Source organism: Littorina saxatilis, linkage group LG16 (genome assembly GCF_037325665.1).
Source record: "Littorina saxatilis isolate snail1 linkage group LG16, US_GU_Lsax_2.0, whole genome shotgun sequence".
Classification (NCBI taxonomy): Eukaryota; Metazoa; Mollusca; class Gastropoda; order Littorinimorpha; family Littorinidae; genus Littorina; species Littorina saxatilis.
In genome coordinates this window covers 36020999-36037210 of record NC_090260.1, presented here as the reverse complement: position 1 = coordinate 36037210, position 16212 = coordinate 36020999, and the positions used below count along the sequence as shown (strand labels likewise).

At 42.6% G+C, this 16212-nt stretch overlaps 1 protein-coding gene and 1 long non-coding RNA gene across 2 annotated transcripts in view; both read right to left on the bottom strand.

Moving 5' to 3' along the window:
* Positions 1–16212, bottom strand: part of LOC138950958 (uncharacterized) — a 115736-nt gene that overhangs the window by 34989 nt on the left and 64535 nt on the right. The window lies entirely within an intron of this gene.
* On the bottom strand, positions 3399–15214 carry LOC138950955 (tripartite motif-containing protein 2-like). Its single transcript, XM_070322670.1, has 8 exons — positions 14936–15214; positions 13516–13728; positions 9766–10305; positions 9177–9498; positions 7074–7280; positions 6413–6678; positions 4944–5115; positions 3399–4474 (listed from the first exon to the last, which is right to left on the bottom strand). The coding sequence occupies exons 1-8, from the start codon at positions 15185–15187 to the stop codon at positions 4239–4241; spliced, it is 2208 nt and encodes a 735-aa protein (XP_070178771.1). The 5' UTR covers positions 15188–15214; the 3' UTR covers positions 3399–4238.

Sequence of the window (16212 nt, the reverse complement as noted above, 5' to 3'; positions counted from 1 at the left end):
GAGTCTTCTATCGGGTTAGGGGAGGGAGTCTTCTATCGGGTTAGGGGAGGGAGTCTTCTATCGGGTTAGGGGAGGGAGTCTTCAATGGGGTTAGGGGAGGGAGTCTTCTATCGGGTTAGGGGAGGGAGTCTTCTATGGGGTTAGGGGAGGGAGTCTTCTATGGGGTTAGGGGAGGGAGTCTTCTATGGGGTTAGGGGAGGGAGTTTTCTATCGGGTTAGGGGAGGGAGTCTTCTATCGGGTTAGGGGAGGGAGTCTTCTATCGGGTTAGGGGAGGGAGTCTTCTATCGGGTTAGGGGAGGGACTCTTCTATCGGGTTAGGGGAGGGAGTCTTCTATCGGGTTAGGGGAGGGAGTCTTCTTTTAGGAGAAGTGGGGTTGAGGTTCCACTGTGACTGGACATGACGAAGGGGAGTCGCAAAAAACTTTTTACTTTCTTGTTTTGCCACTGATTCATTTTCATTCAGTCTTCTGTTCACGAGATGAAGCAAGGGAGATCACACTAGTCTGCTTTCAAACTGGTTCAATCGAACTGCCTATTTTGGTCAACCCTCACCAGAGAAATACCTCCCTCATTGCTGCCAAACGTAAGGGAATTCTATTTTTGAATTGTTTTTTGACTCACATGCGAAGCAAAAGTGAGTCTATGTACTCACCCGAGTCGTCCGTCCGTCCGTCCGTCCGTCCGTCCGTCCGTCCCGGCGTCCGTCCGGAAAACTTTAACGTTGGATATTTCTTGGACACTATTAAGTCTATCAACACCTGATGTGGCCTGATGGTGTATGGTTACAAGATCTCAAAAAACATGTGCGGCAACTTGACCTCACTTCAAGTTCAAGGTCACAGGGGCCGTAATTGTTGTCTTAAAAACGACCATTTTTCACATTTTCGCATTTTTTTCTGAAGTTATCGAGAATGGCAACCTTAGCTATGTATGCTATACAGGGCAATGTAAGCCCTATCTTTGGACACCAGTTTGGTTGACCTTGCTTCAAGGTCAAGGTCGCAAGGGTCCTTTAAAGTTGGATTGTATACATATTTTGAAGTGACCTTGACCCTGAACTATGGAAGATAACTGTTTCAAACTTAAAAATTATGTGGGGCACATGTTATGCTTTCATCATGAGACACATTTGGTCACATATGATCAAGGTCAAGGTCACTTTGACCCTTATGAAATGTGACCAAAATAAGGTAGTGAACCACTAAAAGTGACCATATCTCATGGTAGAAAGAGCCAATAAGCACCATTGTACTTCCTATGTCTTCAATTAACAGCTTTGTGTTGCATGACCTTGGATGACCTTGGGTCAAGGTCACATGTATTTTGGTAGGAAAAATGTGTAAAGCAGTTCTTAGTGTATGATGTCATTGCTAGGTTTAGTTATTTGACCTTGACCCTGAAGGTCAAGGTCATGTAAAGGTCAAGGTCAAGCATGTGAGTCGTATGGGCTTTGCCCTTCTTGTTTTCCCATGCTGTTCCTCATCATATCACACCTTTCTCGAGAAATAAGCGTCGTGCAGTACCGGCGCCCTCTAAAGATTCACTCTCAAAGACCCAATCGATGTTGATAATGACCACGACGACTCATTGTCAATTAGCAACTAAGCTCTGCAGTAAAAACAAAAACGCACAACAAAAAGTCTTGAAACATTTAAAGGCACAGTGCAGCTCACAGCCTTCGTTTTGCGTTTTTGTTGCAGCTGAGTGCATTTACAGTTCAAAAATCCTCTATGGTAGTAAAACAAACCCAAAACTACCCAACGACGACATCTGTGAAGCTCGACAGTTTCTTGTTCACGCGAATGCATACATTAACCTAGTTATTACGTGGTGTTTGGTCGGAGTTCGATTCAACTGAGTGATTCCGGCCTCCATTTTGTTTTACACAAACTCATGATGATGTCTGACATAATTTGCTAGAGACGTGTCTTTTTGTGCATGATGTGGTGATCTACCTGATCTAAATTTAGATCCAAAAATAGGTCAAGACCAACCGGGTCCGAGTACGAAATTAATTCGTAAAAAAATCGCAGTTCTTGACTCTTTGGGTGCAAGTCAATGAAACTTGGTAGTTCTTCTAACGGATAGCTGCCTGAGGTATTAAAAGCCCCAGGGGCTCCGTGCACCTGGATTTGACAAGTTCAGTACCTTTAAACGAAAAGGCACATTGTAAAAGGTTACTGAGCTCGGAAATATGCTGGAAGCTCGGTGCATGTTAGACGGGAAGAAAAGCGACGCAAAGTTTACGTTTGATGTTGCATGCAAAGTATAACCTGATTGCTTGAACTTCTGCAGCGCTATCGGGTCTGAACTTTGCATTTCAAACGCTGGGTTCACAAAATGGCCCTCAATAATTGTGCGTGCTTTTGCAATTACAAAATGATGACAAAAACGATGTTTGTAGGCCAGTTGTCAGACCGGCTTTTTTGTCGGTCCTCGGGGAGCATATCTTCTTCTGTTACATATTTATTAACCTCGGCCTCCGGTCTGGGGTCGATAACGATGAAACAGAAGACGATATGCTCCCCTCCGGACGAAAAAAAAGGCTGATCTGGCAACAAGCTGCCAACCATCTTGTATTATCTCTAACATATGTACATTGTTCTGTGAATAATTTATACAGATATAAATCGTGTGTTAAGATTCGTGCCAGATGGGTCTTTTATTTGTTAATGAAACATTTTGCTCCAACTTGAGGAGTGCATGTCAATGTCAGTGTGTGAAGTATTAAATGGCTGTCTGTGTGTAAAACACTTCAGAATGTGAACAAATATATATTTAAAAAAAAAGAACATTACACCTACGCTCACATTGCGGATGTGTGAAATATGGACGACTGTCTTGTTGAGATAGGCTTATGTTTTTATTTGGCGTGCGTACATGTGGGGGGTGAAATGCCACATACAAGTACATACACATATCAGACGGACAGGACGACACTCTGGCATAGTCATCACCATCCATACTCTGGCATCATCACTGACACCACAATCCATACTCTGGCATCATCACTGACACCACAATCCATACTCTGGCATCATCACTGACACCACAATCCATACTCTGGCATCATCACTGACACCACAATCCAAACTCTGGCATCATCACTGACACCACAATCCATACTCTGGCATCATCACTGACACCACAATCCAAACTCTGGCACCATCACTGACACCACAATCCAAACTCTGGCACCATCACTGACACCACAATCCATACTCTGGCACCACCATCACCACACTCTCTTTCAACCCCTCTCGCTCACACATAAACGTACACTAACCAACACACACACACACACACACACACACACACACACACACACACACACACACACATAGATCTGAAACGATCACCATCGTATATGTTTTCGTACCACTTAAACACAACAGAGTCGTAGACAGTTTTTTTTTATGTCTTCCACATGACAAAAACACTAGCATGAACTACAACACGATCATCTACCGGTCCTGTCATCACTAATACAAAAGAAAACAATTCAGGTCCTCCGTCTTACTTTTGAGAAAAACTATGCATTAACAAAATTCTCTCTCTCTCTCTCTCTCTCTCTCTCTCTCTCTCTCTCTCTCTCTCTCTCTCTCTCTCTCTCTCTCTCAAACACACACACACACACACACACACATTTTAAGCCTACTTTGGATTTGCTGAGTAGAGGAATTAAAATTAAATCTGTTTTCATTCCAATACAATTCTTCTCTCGTGGCTAGAAATACTGTCAGTCAAGCAAAAGGAAGAATATGGCCTCATGAGACAGAACCAAAACGGGAAGATCAACCAACAAAGTTGATACAAGCTTACATGACTCCTCCTGCGATCACCTTGCTAATTAATTAAATCTACAGTTTTTTTAATTAATTAATGACTGCGTGAATGGATGAATAAATGAACGAGGGAACGAATAAGTGAATGTGTGAACGAACGAGTAAATGGGTCAATGAATCAATGAGCGAGCGAACGAATGAATGAATGAATAAGCGAGTGAATGGATGAATACATGAATGTATCAATGGGCAAATGGATGAGTAAATGAATGAATCAATAAATCATTGACTGAATGAATAAAACATGACGAATGAGCGACTTTACTCGGTCAATGAATCAATGACAGAACGAATGAATGCATGCAGTTAACGAATGAATGAATGAGTAAACGGATCATTGAACTTGTGAACGATTAAACGAACAAAACGATATGATAAACCAATGAATAGTGTCACGATTGCCGCCAGCACAACTCCAGCCGGTGAACCCTGCCACTGTCGTCGGACACAAAGATGGTGTTGTCCGAGGCTACGGCCAGGGCGCGGGGTTTGGAGCAGTCCATATTGCCAGCAGTGGGGAGGGGCAGCGTGTGTAGACAGCGGCCCTCATTGGTCAGCAGCGTGAGGGCGGGGCTGTCATCAACCAATAGCAGCGTTTGGGCGTAACTTGCCACTCCCGTTGACTTGCCTGCGGTGACGATGTGAGGGAGTGGTTAGACGGGAAGAGACGGGCATTAATAACGTGACAGAGACAACCGCAGTCAAACGGACATGCAGACGCATACATGTAAGTGCAAAACAAAATTGTGTGCATAACCTTTACTTGTCTTTCTTTCTTGCTTTCTGTCTTTCTTTCTTTGGTTCTTTCTTTCTGTCTTTTTGTTTGTTTTGTTTATCTCTTCTTTGTTTGTTTGTTCTTTGTTACTTTGTTTATGTGCTCCTTTGCTGTTTTTTGACGATGTTGCTGCTGGGTGCCATTTTTTCCAGGTGTGTGTGCGTTTGTGTTTGTTTGTTTTTGGTTCGTGTGTGTGGGGGGGGGGGGGGGTGTGCAGTGAGGAGGAAGAGGTTAATAACATACATTTGGGAAGTGCCGATTTATTTTTACAACAGAGTGGTAACTTAGTACCCATTGAACTAGCTCTCACCCCAACACGTACCGTTAGTTTGGCGGTCAAAGACAGGCCGGCCATCGTTGGCCGTGACGCAGACCACGTCACACTGTGTGGGGTCAGTGATGAGCAGCGAATGACCTGAGGCCGTCATGCACCGCGGGGTCTTGACCGGACTGCTGTAGCAACCCTCCACCTCCACCCGGCGGTCCTCCCCCAACTGTCAGAAAACGGTCAGCTGTTCAGTACTCTGAAACCCCTCTTGCATAAACCCCCCATAAAATAAATTGTTGCATTTACTTGAATTTACATGTTGCATGTCTTTGACTTGATGCTCTCTTCCTATGCGCTTTCGTCCTAGTCTCTCCTTGTGGTTGTTAGTAGGGGAAAGGCCTCTAATATGGACCACTTTTTGTTTATTGCTGATAACTAGCTTGTTTTCGTGCAAAGAAGTTTCATTTTGTGTTTGGTAGTCCTTCTTTCTTAGGTTAACCGTTAGGCCTAATTAGAGTAAAATAGCTTTGATACACATTCAGCAAAAATTAAATACAGAAAAAATCACAAAGGGTCCATATTAGGAGCCTGGGCGCCTGATATGGACCAGTGAAGCGGCCTTCACGAATCACTGTAAAAAGCCCCCTATATTTCAAAATAACATGATACAACTTAGTGTACAAGTCAGCCTAATTAAAATATGCTCCAGATTTATCTGTTTCGGGTTGATTAGAGCATTATTTGAAGCACACCAGGAAACTAAAGAAGCTTATCAAAAACAGAGTGAAAATAAGTGAAATTATCAACTTCCACGAAAAGAAGACTTTTCGTTGCATTTTATTGAAATCTCGAGGGCTAGTTATAGGTTATTACCAGCAAGCTTCTTAACAAAACAAAGACTCTAGTCTAACCAACACAAAGACACTAGTCTAACCACCAGAAAGACTCCAGGCTTACCAAAACAAAGACTCTAGTCTAACCAACACAAAGACTCTAGTCTAACCAACACAAAGACTCCAGGCTTACCAAAACAAAGACTCTAGTCTAACCAACACAAAGACTCCAGGCTTACCAAAACAAAGACTCTAGTCTAACCAACACAAAGACTCCAGGCTTACCAAAACAAAGACTAGTCTAACCAACACAAAGACTAGTCTAACCAACACAAAGACTCCAGGCTTGCCAAAACAAAGACTAGTCTAACCAAAACAAAGACTCTAGTCTAACCACCACAAAGACTCCAGGCTTACCAAAACAAAGACTCTAATCTAACCAACACAACGACTCTAGTTTAACCACCACCAAGACTCCAGGCTTACCAAAACAAAGACTCTAGTCTAACCAAAACAAAGACTCTAGTCTAACCAATACAAAGACTAGTCTAACCAACACAAAGACTAGTCTAACCAACACAAAGACTCTAATCTTACTAAAAACAAAGACTAGTCTAACCAACACAAAGACTCTAATCTTACTAAAAACAAAGACTAGTCTAACCAACACAAAGACAAAAGCAAAGTGACCTGTACAATGACGACACTGCCGCCCTGCCCCTGGGGACAGACGGAGAGGGCCAGCCGTTGGGGGGACAGCGCGGTGACCGCCCACAGTGAGTCCTGCAGGCCGGAGGGCAGTGACAGGGTTGCTAGGGGAAGCAGGTTGTGCTGGACAGCGACCAGCAGGATGTGGCGGTCAGTGGGCACCGTGACGGCCACAACGCAACCCTCCGTCTCTGTCACACCGTACGGGGCCTGGAGCAGGGCCAGCTTCTTGCAGTGGTACTTGCTGTCTGACACACAAAGACACATGAATGACACACAAAGACACACATACATAGACACGTCAACCCACACAAAAACCCTCCGTCTCTGTCACACTATACGGGGCCTGGAGCAGGGCCAGCTTCTTGCAGTGGTACTTGCTGCCTGACACACAAAGACACACATGAATGACACACAAACACGCATACATAGACACACATACATGATAAACAAAGGCACACACATTGCACACAAGCACACAAACATAGACTCACATACTTGATAAACAAACAACTTCTTGGTGTCTGCGATACAAAGACACACATGAATGACACACAAAGACGCATACATATACACAGCATGACTCCCTCAAACAAACAGGCAAACATAAAAATCTATCACATGAAATACTGGAACAACCAACCTTCATTGTAGAATGCCTTGACACAAAGGTTTGCGGCGTCCGTGGCCACGATCCAACCATTGGCCGTCACCACCAGGCCCTGGATGAGGGGAATAGTCTTGTCACCTCTCACCCGCGCAGAGAAGGTTAAGGCCACTTGACACGCCACCTTTCGCCGACCGGACAGTAGTTCGGGACTGGACAGGCTGAAGGCATCGGCGGTCCGTTCTGATTGTGAACAAGGATACATCACGACCTCTTCGTTAACATCTTAAAAATAGCTGATAAAATAATGCGTTAACAAGGAGAAAGTCCCAAATAGATACAGCATAGCCTATTTGAAACACACTTCAGAACAAATTAAAGATGGCGTCGTCTTCTTGTTTATTCGTGATTCTTGCAAAATGTTGGCAGTCAGTACATTAAGAAACTGAAACGAAACATGCAAACGAAGTTCTATCTCGCAAAGATTCCAATCAAGAGTTGTCGCAAGTATCACGGAGATACAGAAGAGTTGGCGGTTGCTTTGTCTTATTACTAGGGGAAGGGCCCCTAATATGGACCACTTTTTGTTTATTGCTGATAACTAGCTTGTTTTCTTGCGAAGAAGTTTCATTTTGTGGTTGGTAGTCCTTCTCTCTTAGTTTAACAGTTAGGCCTATTTAGAGTGAAATAGCTTTGATAGACATTCAGCAAAAATTAAATACAGAAAAAATCACAAATGGTCCATATTAGGAGCCTGGGCGCCCAATATGGACCAGTGAAGTGGTCTTCACGAATCACTGTAAAAATCCCCCTATACTTCAAAATAACATGATACAACGTAGTGTGCAAGTCAGACTTATTCAAATATGCGTTAGATTGAGCTGTTTCGGGTTGATGAGAGCATTATTTGAAGCACACCAGGAAACTGAAGAAGCTTATCAAAAACAGAGTGAAAATAAGTGAAATTATCAACTTCCCCCAAAAAAAAAGAGCTTCTCGCCACGCGAGCGTGGCGATGGGCAGTTTGTGTGATTGCATGCGCCTTTCTTTGATTGGCCCGTAGCGGACCGTTGGAACTGACCTGTGCGGCGGACAGTGCCCCGCACACAGCTTAGCTTAGCGTCACTACGCAAGATGCCAGCGAGCTGAAAGGTCAAGTTTTTGTATTTGGTGAAAATGTTTTATTTCTTTGTTGGTTTTTAACGATGTTACAACGATGTTACAAGCATATGTTTTTGGTCATTCCATTTGCAGACGGTTGCGGGAATGCATTGAGTCGGGATGCGATCCTCGCATGCGTCCTGATTTCAAACTTGATAGCCAAATGTACGTTAACATTGTGGGCAGGGGAGGCTTACGCCTCCAGCAATTGGTTGGAAAAGATGGCGCCGGATCCAACTACTTGCGAAAGATTTTTCGCACTGCACCTGACGTTGTGATCTTACAACTTAAAATTGCCTTTAGTTTTTATTTTCTTCGATTTGTTGAAGGTGGTCCATATTAGGGGACTCACACATACTTTGAGGTTTTGCTATTATTTTTTGTTTGCAGTAGAAACTCGGGGTACACACTGTTAAAATGTAACAAATAATGTCTTAGCTGTCACATATAGCCATTTTTGTGTTATGAAAGCTTTGGCTGTGGACAGAAACGAGTCCGTTTTAGGCTGCAAATTTAGAGTGAACGCTGCCAAAAGTAAAAAAAAAAAGCAAAAAAGCCTAACGGTTTTGAGGTTTGTGTTTCTGCAACTGTTTTGACATGTGCAACTTATCCAGAGAGGGTGAATAAAGCGAATGAAATTGTTTTGCGCGCTCTGGCGCCGTTAGTTTGTCAGAACAGGAGGTGGTCCATATTAGGAGCCGGTCCATATTAGGAGCCTTTCCCCTATTTCTTTTAGATTAACTTTCTGCAATTGAAATACTGCTGCATAATTATAACTGTGCTGTTGAATATTTTTTCTGGGTAACCTTTCTGGAGATCATTGAGACACATAGAATTAACAACCGCATGACTGACGTATTTAGAAATAACAACTGTCATAATTTTCGCCACGTCCACTGATGGCACATTCGCGCCTGACATTTAGAATCAGAATTAGGCTGATCAAAGAGAGACAAACAAACTAAAATGACGTCATACCAGACGCCGCTGCTGATGACGTCGTTTGCGCAGGGTTCGATGTCTGTGTTGTGAGAGAAATGGAAGATGAGGAGGAGGGTGGAGAGCTGGGTGAAGGTGACAGATGTAACATGGGGCCCTCCGTCAGCACAAAGGATGATGTCACTCCGGATGACGTCACACTGGTCGTGGCAGTGTCAGAAGCTGATGACGCACGACCTGATGAAATTGTGTTTGATGATCTGGTCTCTGATGACGTAACAGAAGATGACGTAGCGTTTGGTGTCGCAGCTTGTGTTGCTGACGGTGATAAAGGTGGTGACGTCACAAGTTCAGCTGGTATCTGCACATTAGACCCATTCGTTGTCGCAGTGTGTTTAATTTGAGCCACCGGCACCAATGTCCTGCGTTTGAAACTCACTTTGCGCGTACACTCCTATTCATCATTCATAGCAACAGTTATCAACTTGATAAGAGTTCTAGTCCACACACACACACACACACACACACACACACACACACACACACACACACACACACACACACACGGACAAAAATGTTCAATGCATTATGTTGCATACAAGACCCCAAATAAAGAAGCACACCTCACCTGTTGGTCCGAAGCGTGTTTCAACACCCCCACCAACTCTGCTGTACAGAGTGAAGAGAACGCTGCTGGTGTGAAGGTCACAGGGTCATCTTCTTCCTCCTCCCTCCTCCCTTCACCCACCCTCTCGCCCACCTTCTTCATGACGTCATGAAAGCGTGTCGTCAGCGACGGGGTCTGACGTAGCAAGTCCACGTCATCCTCTGCCACCGCTTGCTGCAATGCCTCTCTTACTGACGTCATTGCTTCCAGATCCTTGGAGGCCGTTTCCTTTCGTTGTTGCTGACGTCGGATGCAAGGGGCGTAACTCGCCTTTAGCTGCAGTTTCACCTGGTTCTCCTGAAGACGCACTATGTCCATAGCTTTGTTGGCGGCTTTAGTCACGTGGTCCTGTGCGACGTCACGCCGGGAGAGGAGCGTGTGTAACGAGGACTGGGCCGTGGCCATCGTGGCGTGCAGGCGGCTGGAGAGGTCACGCATGGCTGGCAACCAGTCCAGCATCTCTTGTCTCCGCTTGGGACCGGCTTCCTCCACTGTCTCCACCTGATCCGTGGTGACAGTGCAAATCGTCACAGAAAACACTTATTTGGTAATTCAGAACAATTCGTGTGTGTGTGTGGTTCACTATAGATGTAGTTACATTTATTTATTTATTTGTATTTATTTATTTATTTATTTATTTTTTATTTTTTATTTTTTTATTTCTTTCTTTCCTTTTCTTTTTACATTTAGTCAAGTTTTGATGTGTGTGTGTGCCTCTGTGTGTGTGTGTGTGTGTGTGTGTGTGTGTGTGTGTGTGTGTGTGTGTGTGTGTGTGTGTGTGTGTGTGTGTGTGTGTGTGTGTGTATGTAGAGCGATTTAGAGTAAACTACTGGACCGATTTTTATGAAATTTTACATGAGAGTTTCTGGGTATGATATCCCCAGATTTCTGTTTTTTTTTATTTTTTGGATAAATGTCTTTGATGACGTCATATCCGGCTTTTTGTAAAAGTTGAGGCGGCACTGTCACACCCTCATTTTTCAATCAAATTGATTGAAATTTTGGCCAAGCAATTCTCGACGAAGGCCGGACTTTAGTATTGCATTTCAGCTTGGAGGCTTAAAAATTAATTAATGACTTTGGTCATTAAAAATCTGAAAATTGTAATTAAAATTATTTTTTTATAAAACGATCTAAAATTCATCTTATTCTTCATCATTTTCTGATTCCAAAAACATACCAATATGTTACATTCGGATTAAAAACAAGCTCTGAAAATTAAAAATATAAAAATTATGATTAAAATTAAATTTCCGAAATCAATTTAAAAACAATATCATCTTATTCCTTGTCGGTTCCTGATTCCAAAAACATGTAGATATGATATGCTTGGATTAAAAACACGCTCAGAAAGTTAAAACGAAGAGAGGTACAGAAAAGTGGGCTATGTATGTATGTATGGGGCGATTTATATAGCGCTTGACGTTCTCTAAGCGCTTTACATATTAATTTCTGCCGTGTGAGATGAAATTTTTTACTCAATATATCACGCATTCACATCGGCCAGTAAATCTCAAGCCAATTAAGGCGAATATTTACTTTTCACGGCCTATTATTCCAAGTCACACGGGTATTTGGTGGACATTTGTATCTATGCCTATACAATTTTGCCAGGAAAGACCCTTTTGTCAATCGTGGGATCTTTAACGTGCACACCCCAATGTAGTGTACACGAAGGGACCTCGGTTTTTCGTCTCATCCGAAAGACTAGCACTTGAACCCACCACCTAGGTCAGGAAAGGGGGGAGAAAATTGCTAACGCCCTGACCCAGGGTCGAACTCGCAACCTCTCGCTTCCGAGGCAAGTGCGTTTACCACTCGGCCACCCAGTCCGGCTATGCAGCACAGCGCAACCACTACCGCGCTAAACAGGCTCGTCAATTTCACTGCCTTTTGCACGAGCGGCGAACTACGGTCATTGTGAAAAAATGCAGTGCGTTCAGTTTCATTCTGTGAGTTCCACAGCTTGACTAAATGTTGTAATTTCGCCTTACGCGACTTGTTTTCTTTCTCTCTTTTCATCTTTCTTTCTTTCTTTCTTTTCTTTGTTCTTTCTTTCTCTCTTCCTTTCTTTTTGGTTTGATTGTTGAGTCATCTATGTCTTCAAAATATAAGCAAAGCTTCGCCAACTAAAGAGATTGAGTGATCATGAACGTCCCATGTTCGTTCAGCGCCGCTCACAATCTTAAACGACATTAGACTGGTTCCGCACAGTCTGTTATTAGATAGCTAACTCCTCTTAGTTTAAAAAAAATGTTTTTAAGCCTATATGTGTGCACTTGGCTTAACAAATTAACAAGAATGATTGCACAAGTTGCCTACCAAAGAAAAATATGTAGGGGAAGGGCTCCTAATATGGACCGGCTCCTAACAAACTAACGGCGCTAGAGCGCTAAAGACAATTTCATTCGCTGTATTCACCCTCACTGGATAACTTGCATATGTCAAAACAGTTGCAGAAACACAAACCTCAAAACCGTTAGGCTTTTTCTCTTTTTTTCCCTTTTGGCAGCGTTCACTCTAAATTTGCAGCCTAAAACGGACTCGTTTCTGTCCACAGCCAAAGCTTTTATCACACAAAATTTGCTATATATGAGAGCTAAGACCGTATTTGCTACATTTTAGCAGTTTTGACCCCGAGTTTTTTTTACTGCAAACAAAAAATATTAGCAAAATCTCAAAGTATGTGTGAGTCCCCTAATATTAAACAAATGAAAAGCTAAAGGCTATTTTCATTAATTCATTAAGAAGCTTGCTAAAAAAAAATAACCTATAACTAGCCCTCGAGATTTCACAAAAATATAACAAATAGTTTTCTTTTCGTGGAAGTTGATAATTTCACTTATTTTCACTCTGTTTTTGATAAGCTTCTTTAGTTTCCTGGTGTGCTCCAAATAATGCTGTCATCAACCCGAAACAGATAAATCTAAAGCATCTTTTAATTAGTCTGACTTGCACACTAAGTTGTATCGTGTTATTTTGAAGTATAGGGGGCTTTTTACAGTGATTCGTGAAGGCCGCTTTACTGGTCCATATTAGGAGCCTGGGCGCCTAATATGGACCATTTGTGATTTTTTCTGTATTTAATTTTTGCTGAATGTCTATCGAAGCTATTTTACTCTAATTAGGCCCAACGGTTAACCAAAGAGAGAAGGACTACCAAACACAAAATGAAACTTGTTCGCAAGAAAACAAACCAGTTATCAGCATGAAACAAAAAGTGGTCCATATTAGGAGCCCTTCCCCTACAATCCACACACTCGTACACTCTTCTCATCCCTATCAGTCACTCTCACATAATAACTGCTCACACAGTCCACGTTCAGTGAAATATTATTGAGTCAATTGCTTTCTGAAAAAGTATGTTAAAGTAAAAATGATGAATGTTCACACAGAACATTATTGACAAGAATACAGAAAGTTTGCCAGTTTAAAAGAGGCGCACGAAAAAGTGCCTAACAGGTCGGGAGCCAGCCGCGGTGTTGGATTGGTTGAAATTGAGATTCATTGTGATTTCAATGAATCAGACCCCACGTTTGTTCTCTCCCGTTTGGGTGGCACCCACTTTCGGTTCGTGCACCTCTGCCTCGCAGTCCAACGGCTGAAGGAATTAGCTCCCTTGACCTTCTGTTTGGTCAACTAGGCCACAAACATTTCTCTTCCTCCCTGGAAAAGAAATGTTGACCATGAATGGAAGGTGAAAGCAGTTACCTCCTCACACGCGGCGTGCTTAGCGCTGCAGAAGGAGCAGAGGAAGACGTCACAGCCCCAGCACACCGTCACCTTCCTGACGTCACACGTGCACACCGTTCCCTCGTCTCTCAGGTCGGTACGCAGGTCGCTGCTGGGGGCAGATCGCGTCACGACGCTGCGGCGCTGGCTGAGCGACTCCAGCATGCTGGACATCACGAAGTTGTCCTTCAGCTGAGGACAGACAGAGTTCGCAGAAATGTTTTCCGTGAGATGTTTTAGATTAACATGATTTGTGCCAAGAGTACCCCATGTTTATAAGTTTATCTTGTTGTACTTCTTTATAACTACATACCCTCCATGGCTTTGTATTTATGTAACTGAATTAACACTGTTTGAAAAATAAAATTAAAAATGGGTACATAGTTTATTTACGAAGTTGTCCTCTAGCTGAAGACAGACAGAAATTGCCACCATATTTGTATGAGAATTCTAGGTGTAAATGACTTCTTGTCACATGGTTAGTGCTTCTTTTTTGACAACCAGAAATCGGCAGAATCATTTACGTGAGAATTGTAGCTGTGCATGAATTTTTTTTCAAGGGTACATATTATCTGTTTTGTACAATGGTATTGTGTAGTTGTGCTTCGGCTAAAGATTGCCAGAAACCACCAATATATTTTGATACGCGCATTTTAGGTGTAAATGTTTTCGTTGTTGTTTTCCAACAGTGCTTTCATGAAGTTGTAATTCGGCTTACAACTGTCGTTTTTGACGAGAAGCAAAGGTATGTAAATGATTCCTTTTCCAAGAGTGTATGTTTTCAGTTTTTCACAATGCTCTTGTGAATTGTTCTTTCATACATATTCGTTCTGATGATAATATAAATTTATTATCACGGTTAAACTTGAAATCATCCCTATGACATTTGCATATTGCTAAGGAAGATAAATCATTAACCATTAACCATGGAATTGACTAATTAATTTAAAATCCAAATGAATTTTACCACCGTTAAATTCCCCCAGAGAATAAAGTACAATTGAAATAAGTCCTGAAATGTTTTCAAAATCCCCTCTTACTGTCCCCTGCCCTCTCTCTCTCTCTCTCTCTCTCTCTCTCTCTCTCTCTCTCTCTCTCTCTCTCTCTCTCTCTCTCTCTCTCTCTCTCTCTCTCTCTCTCTCGGGTTGTCTCTCTCTGAGATTACCCCGTTTCTCTCCGTCCCTTTCTTTCTGTCTCTCTGATTACCGCCGCTTATCTCTCTGTCTCTGTCTCTGTCTGTCTGTCTGTCTCTCTCTCTCTCTGTCTCTGTCTCTCTCTCTCTCTCTCTCTGCACCCCCATCCCCCTCTCTCCCTCAAATTTCTATCCTTGTAAAACAATGTTCAATCAGTCAATGTATTATCTCCCCTTTCCTTGCCTCCTTCCCTGTGCACAGCCTACCTGGTCAGTCCACGTGTCTAGCGACGAGGTGGGCTTGGCGATTGGCACGTGCTCGCGACACGTGGGACAGGGGAAGCCCGCCTTCTTCCTGCTCGCCACGCCAGCCCCGCTCAGGATGTAGTACTTGAGGCAGTCTCTGCAGAACGTGTGCACGCACGGCAGGATCTTGGGGCGTGTGAAGGGCTCCATGCAGATACCGCACGTCAAGAACTCTTCCTCTATGCTCATCTTCTGGTCATGTCGGCCTGCCATACTGCGGTGTCTGTAGCCAGAAAAAGTGCGATAGTGTTTTTGATTGTGTGACATTGAATACCTGCTATCCAGGTGAATTCCACGATGTCAAGTAAAAGACCGGTGTTATTAGGAGTCCCAGGTTCTGTCCTTGGGCCACTTCTTTTCTCTCTGTATATTAACGATCTTCCTTTTAGTGTTAATGATGATTGTGAACTATTTGCTGATGATACGACCATACACACCTCTGATAAAAAAAATTAGACAAAGTTTATTTATCATTGCAGAACAGTGTAGATGATCTCATTAATTGGACGGAATATAACCACATGAGTCTTCACCCCCAAAAGACCAAATACATGTTAATTACAACAAGGCAAACAAGTCGCGTAAGGCGAAATTACTACATTTAGTCAAGCTGTGGAACTCACAGAATGAAACTGAACGTAGTCCGCCGCTAGTGAAAGTGACGAGCCTGTTTGGCGCGGTAGCGGTTGCGCTGTGCTTCATAATAATCACGCTTTACTGTACCTCGATCTCTTCGTTTTAATTTTCTGAGCGTGTTTTTAATCCAAACATATCATATCTACATGTTTTTGGAATCAGGAACCGACAAGGAATAAGATGAAAGCGTTTTTAAATTGATTTCAAAAATTTAATTTTGATCATAATTTTTATATTTTTAATTTTCAGAGCTTGTTATTAATCCAAATATAACATATTTATATGTTTTTGGAATCAGGAAATAATGAAGAATAAGATGAACGTAAATTTGGATCGTTTTATAAAAAAACAAGGTTTTTTTACAATTTTCAGATTTTTAATGACCAAAGTCATTCATTAATTTTTAAGCCACCAAGCTGAAATGCAATACCGAAGTCCGGCCTTTGTCGAAGACTGCTTGGCCAAAATTGCAATCAATTTGATTGAAAAATGAGGGTGTGACAGTGCCGCCTCAACTTTTACAAAAAGCCGGATATGACGTCATCAAAGACATTTATCGAAAAAAAAACACGTCCGGGGATATCATTCCCAGGAACTCTCAT

Coding starts and splice junctions, on each gene's coding strand:
- LOC138950955 (XM_070322670.1), bottom strand. CDS start 15,187: ATGGCAGGCCGACATGACCAGAAGATGAGCATAGAGGAAGAGTTCTTG. Junction 5,116..6,412: donor GCAGTGTCGTCATTGTACAG/GTCACTTTGCTT, acceptor GTTTTCTGACAG/TTGGGGGAGGACCGCCGGGT. Junction 4,475..4,943: donor CTTTGACCGCCAAACTAACG/GTACGTGTTGGG, acceptor TCGTCACCGCAG/GCAAGTCAACGGGAGTGGCA.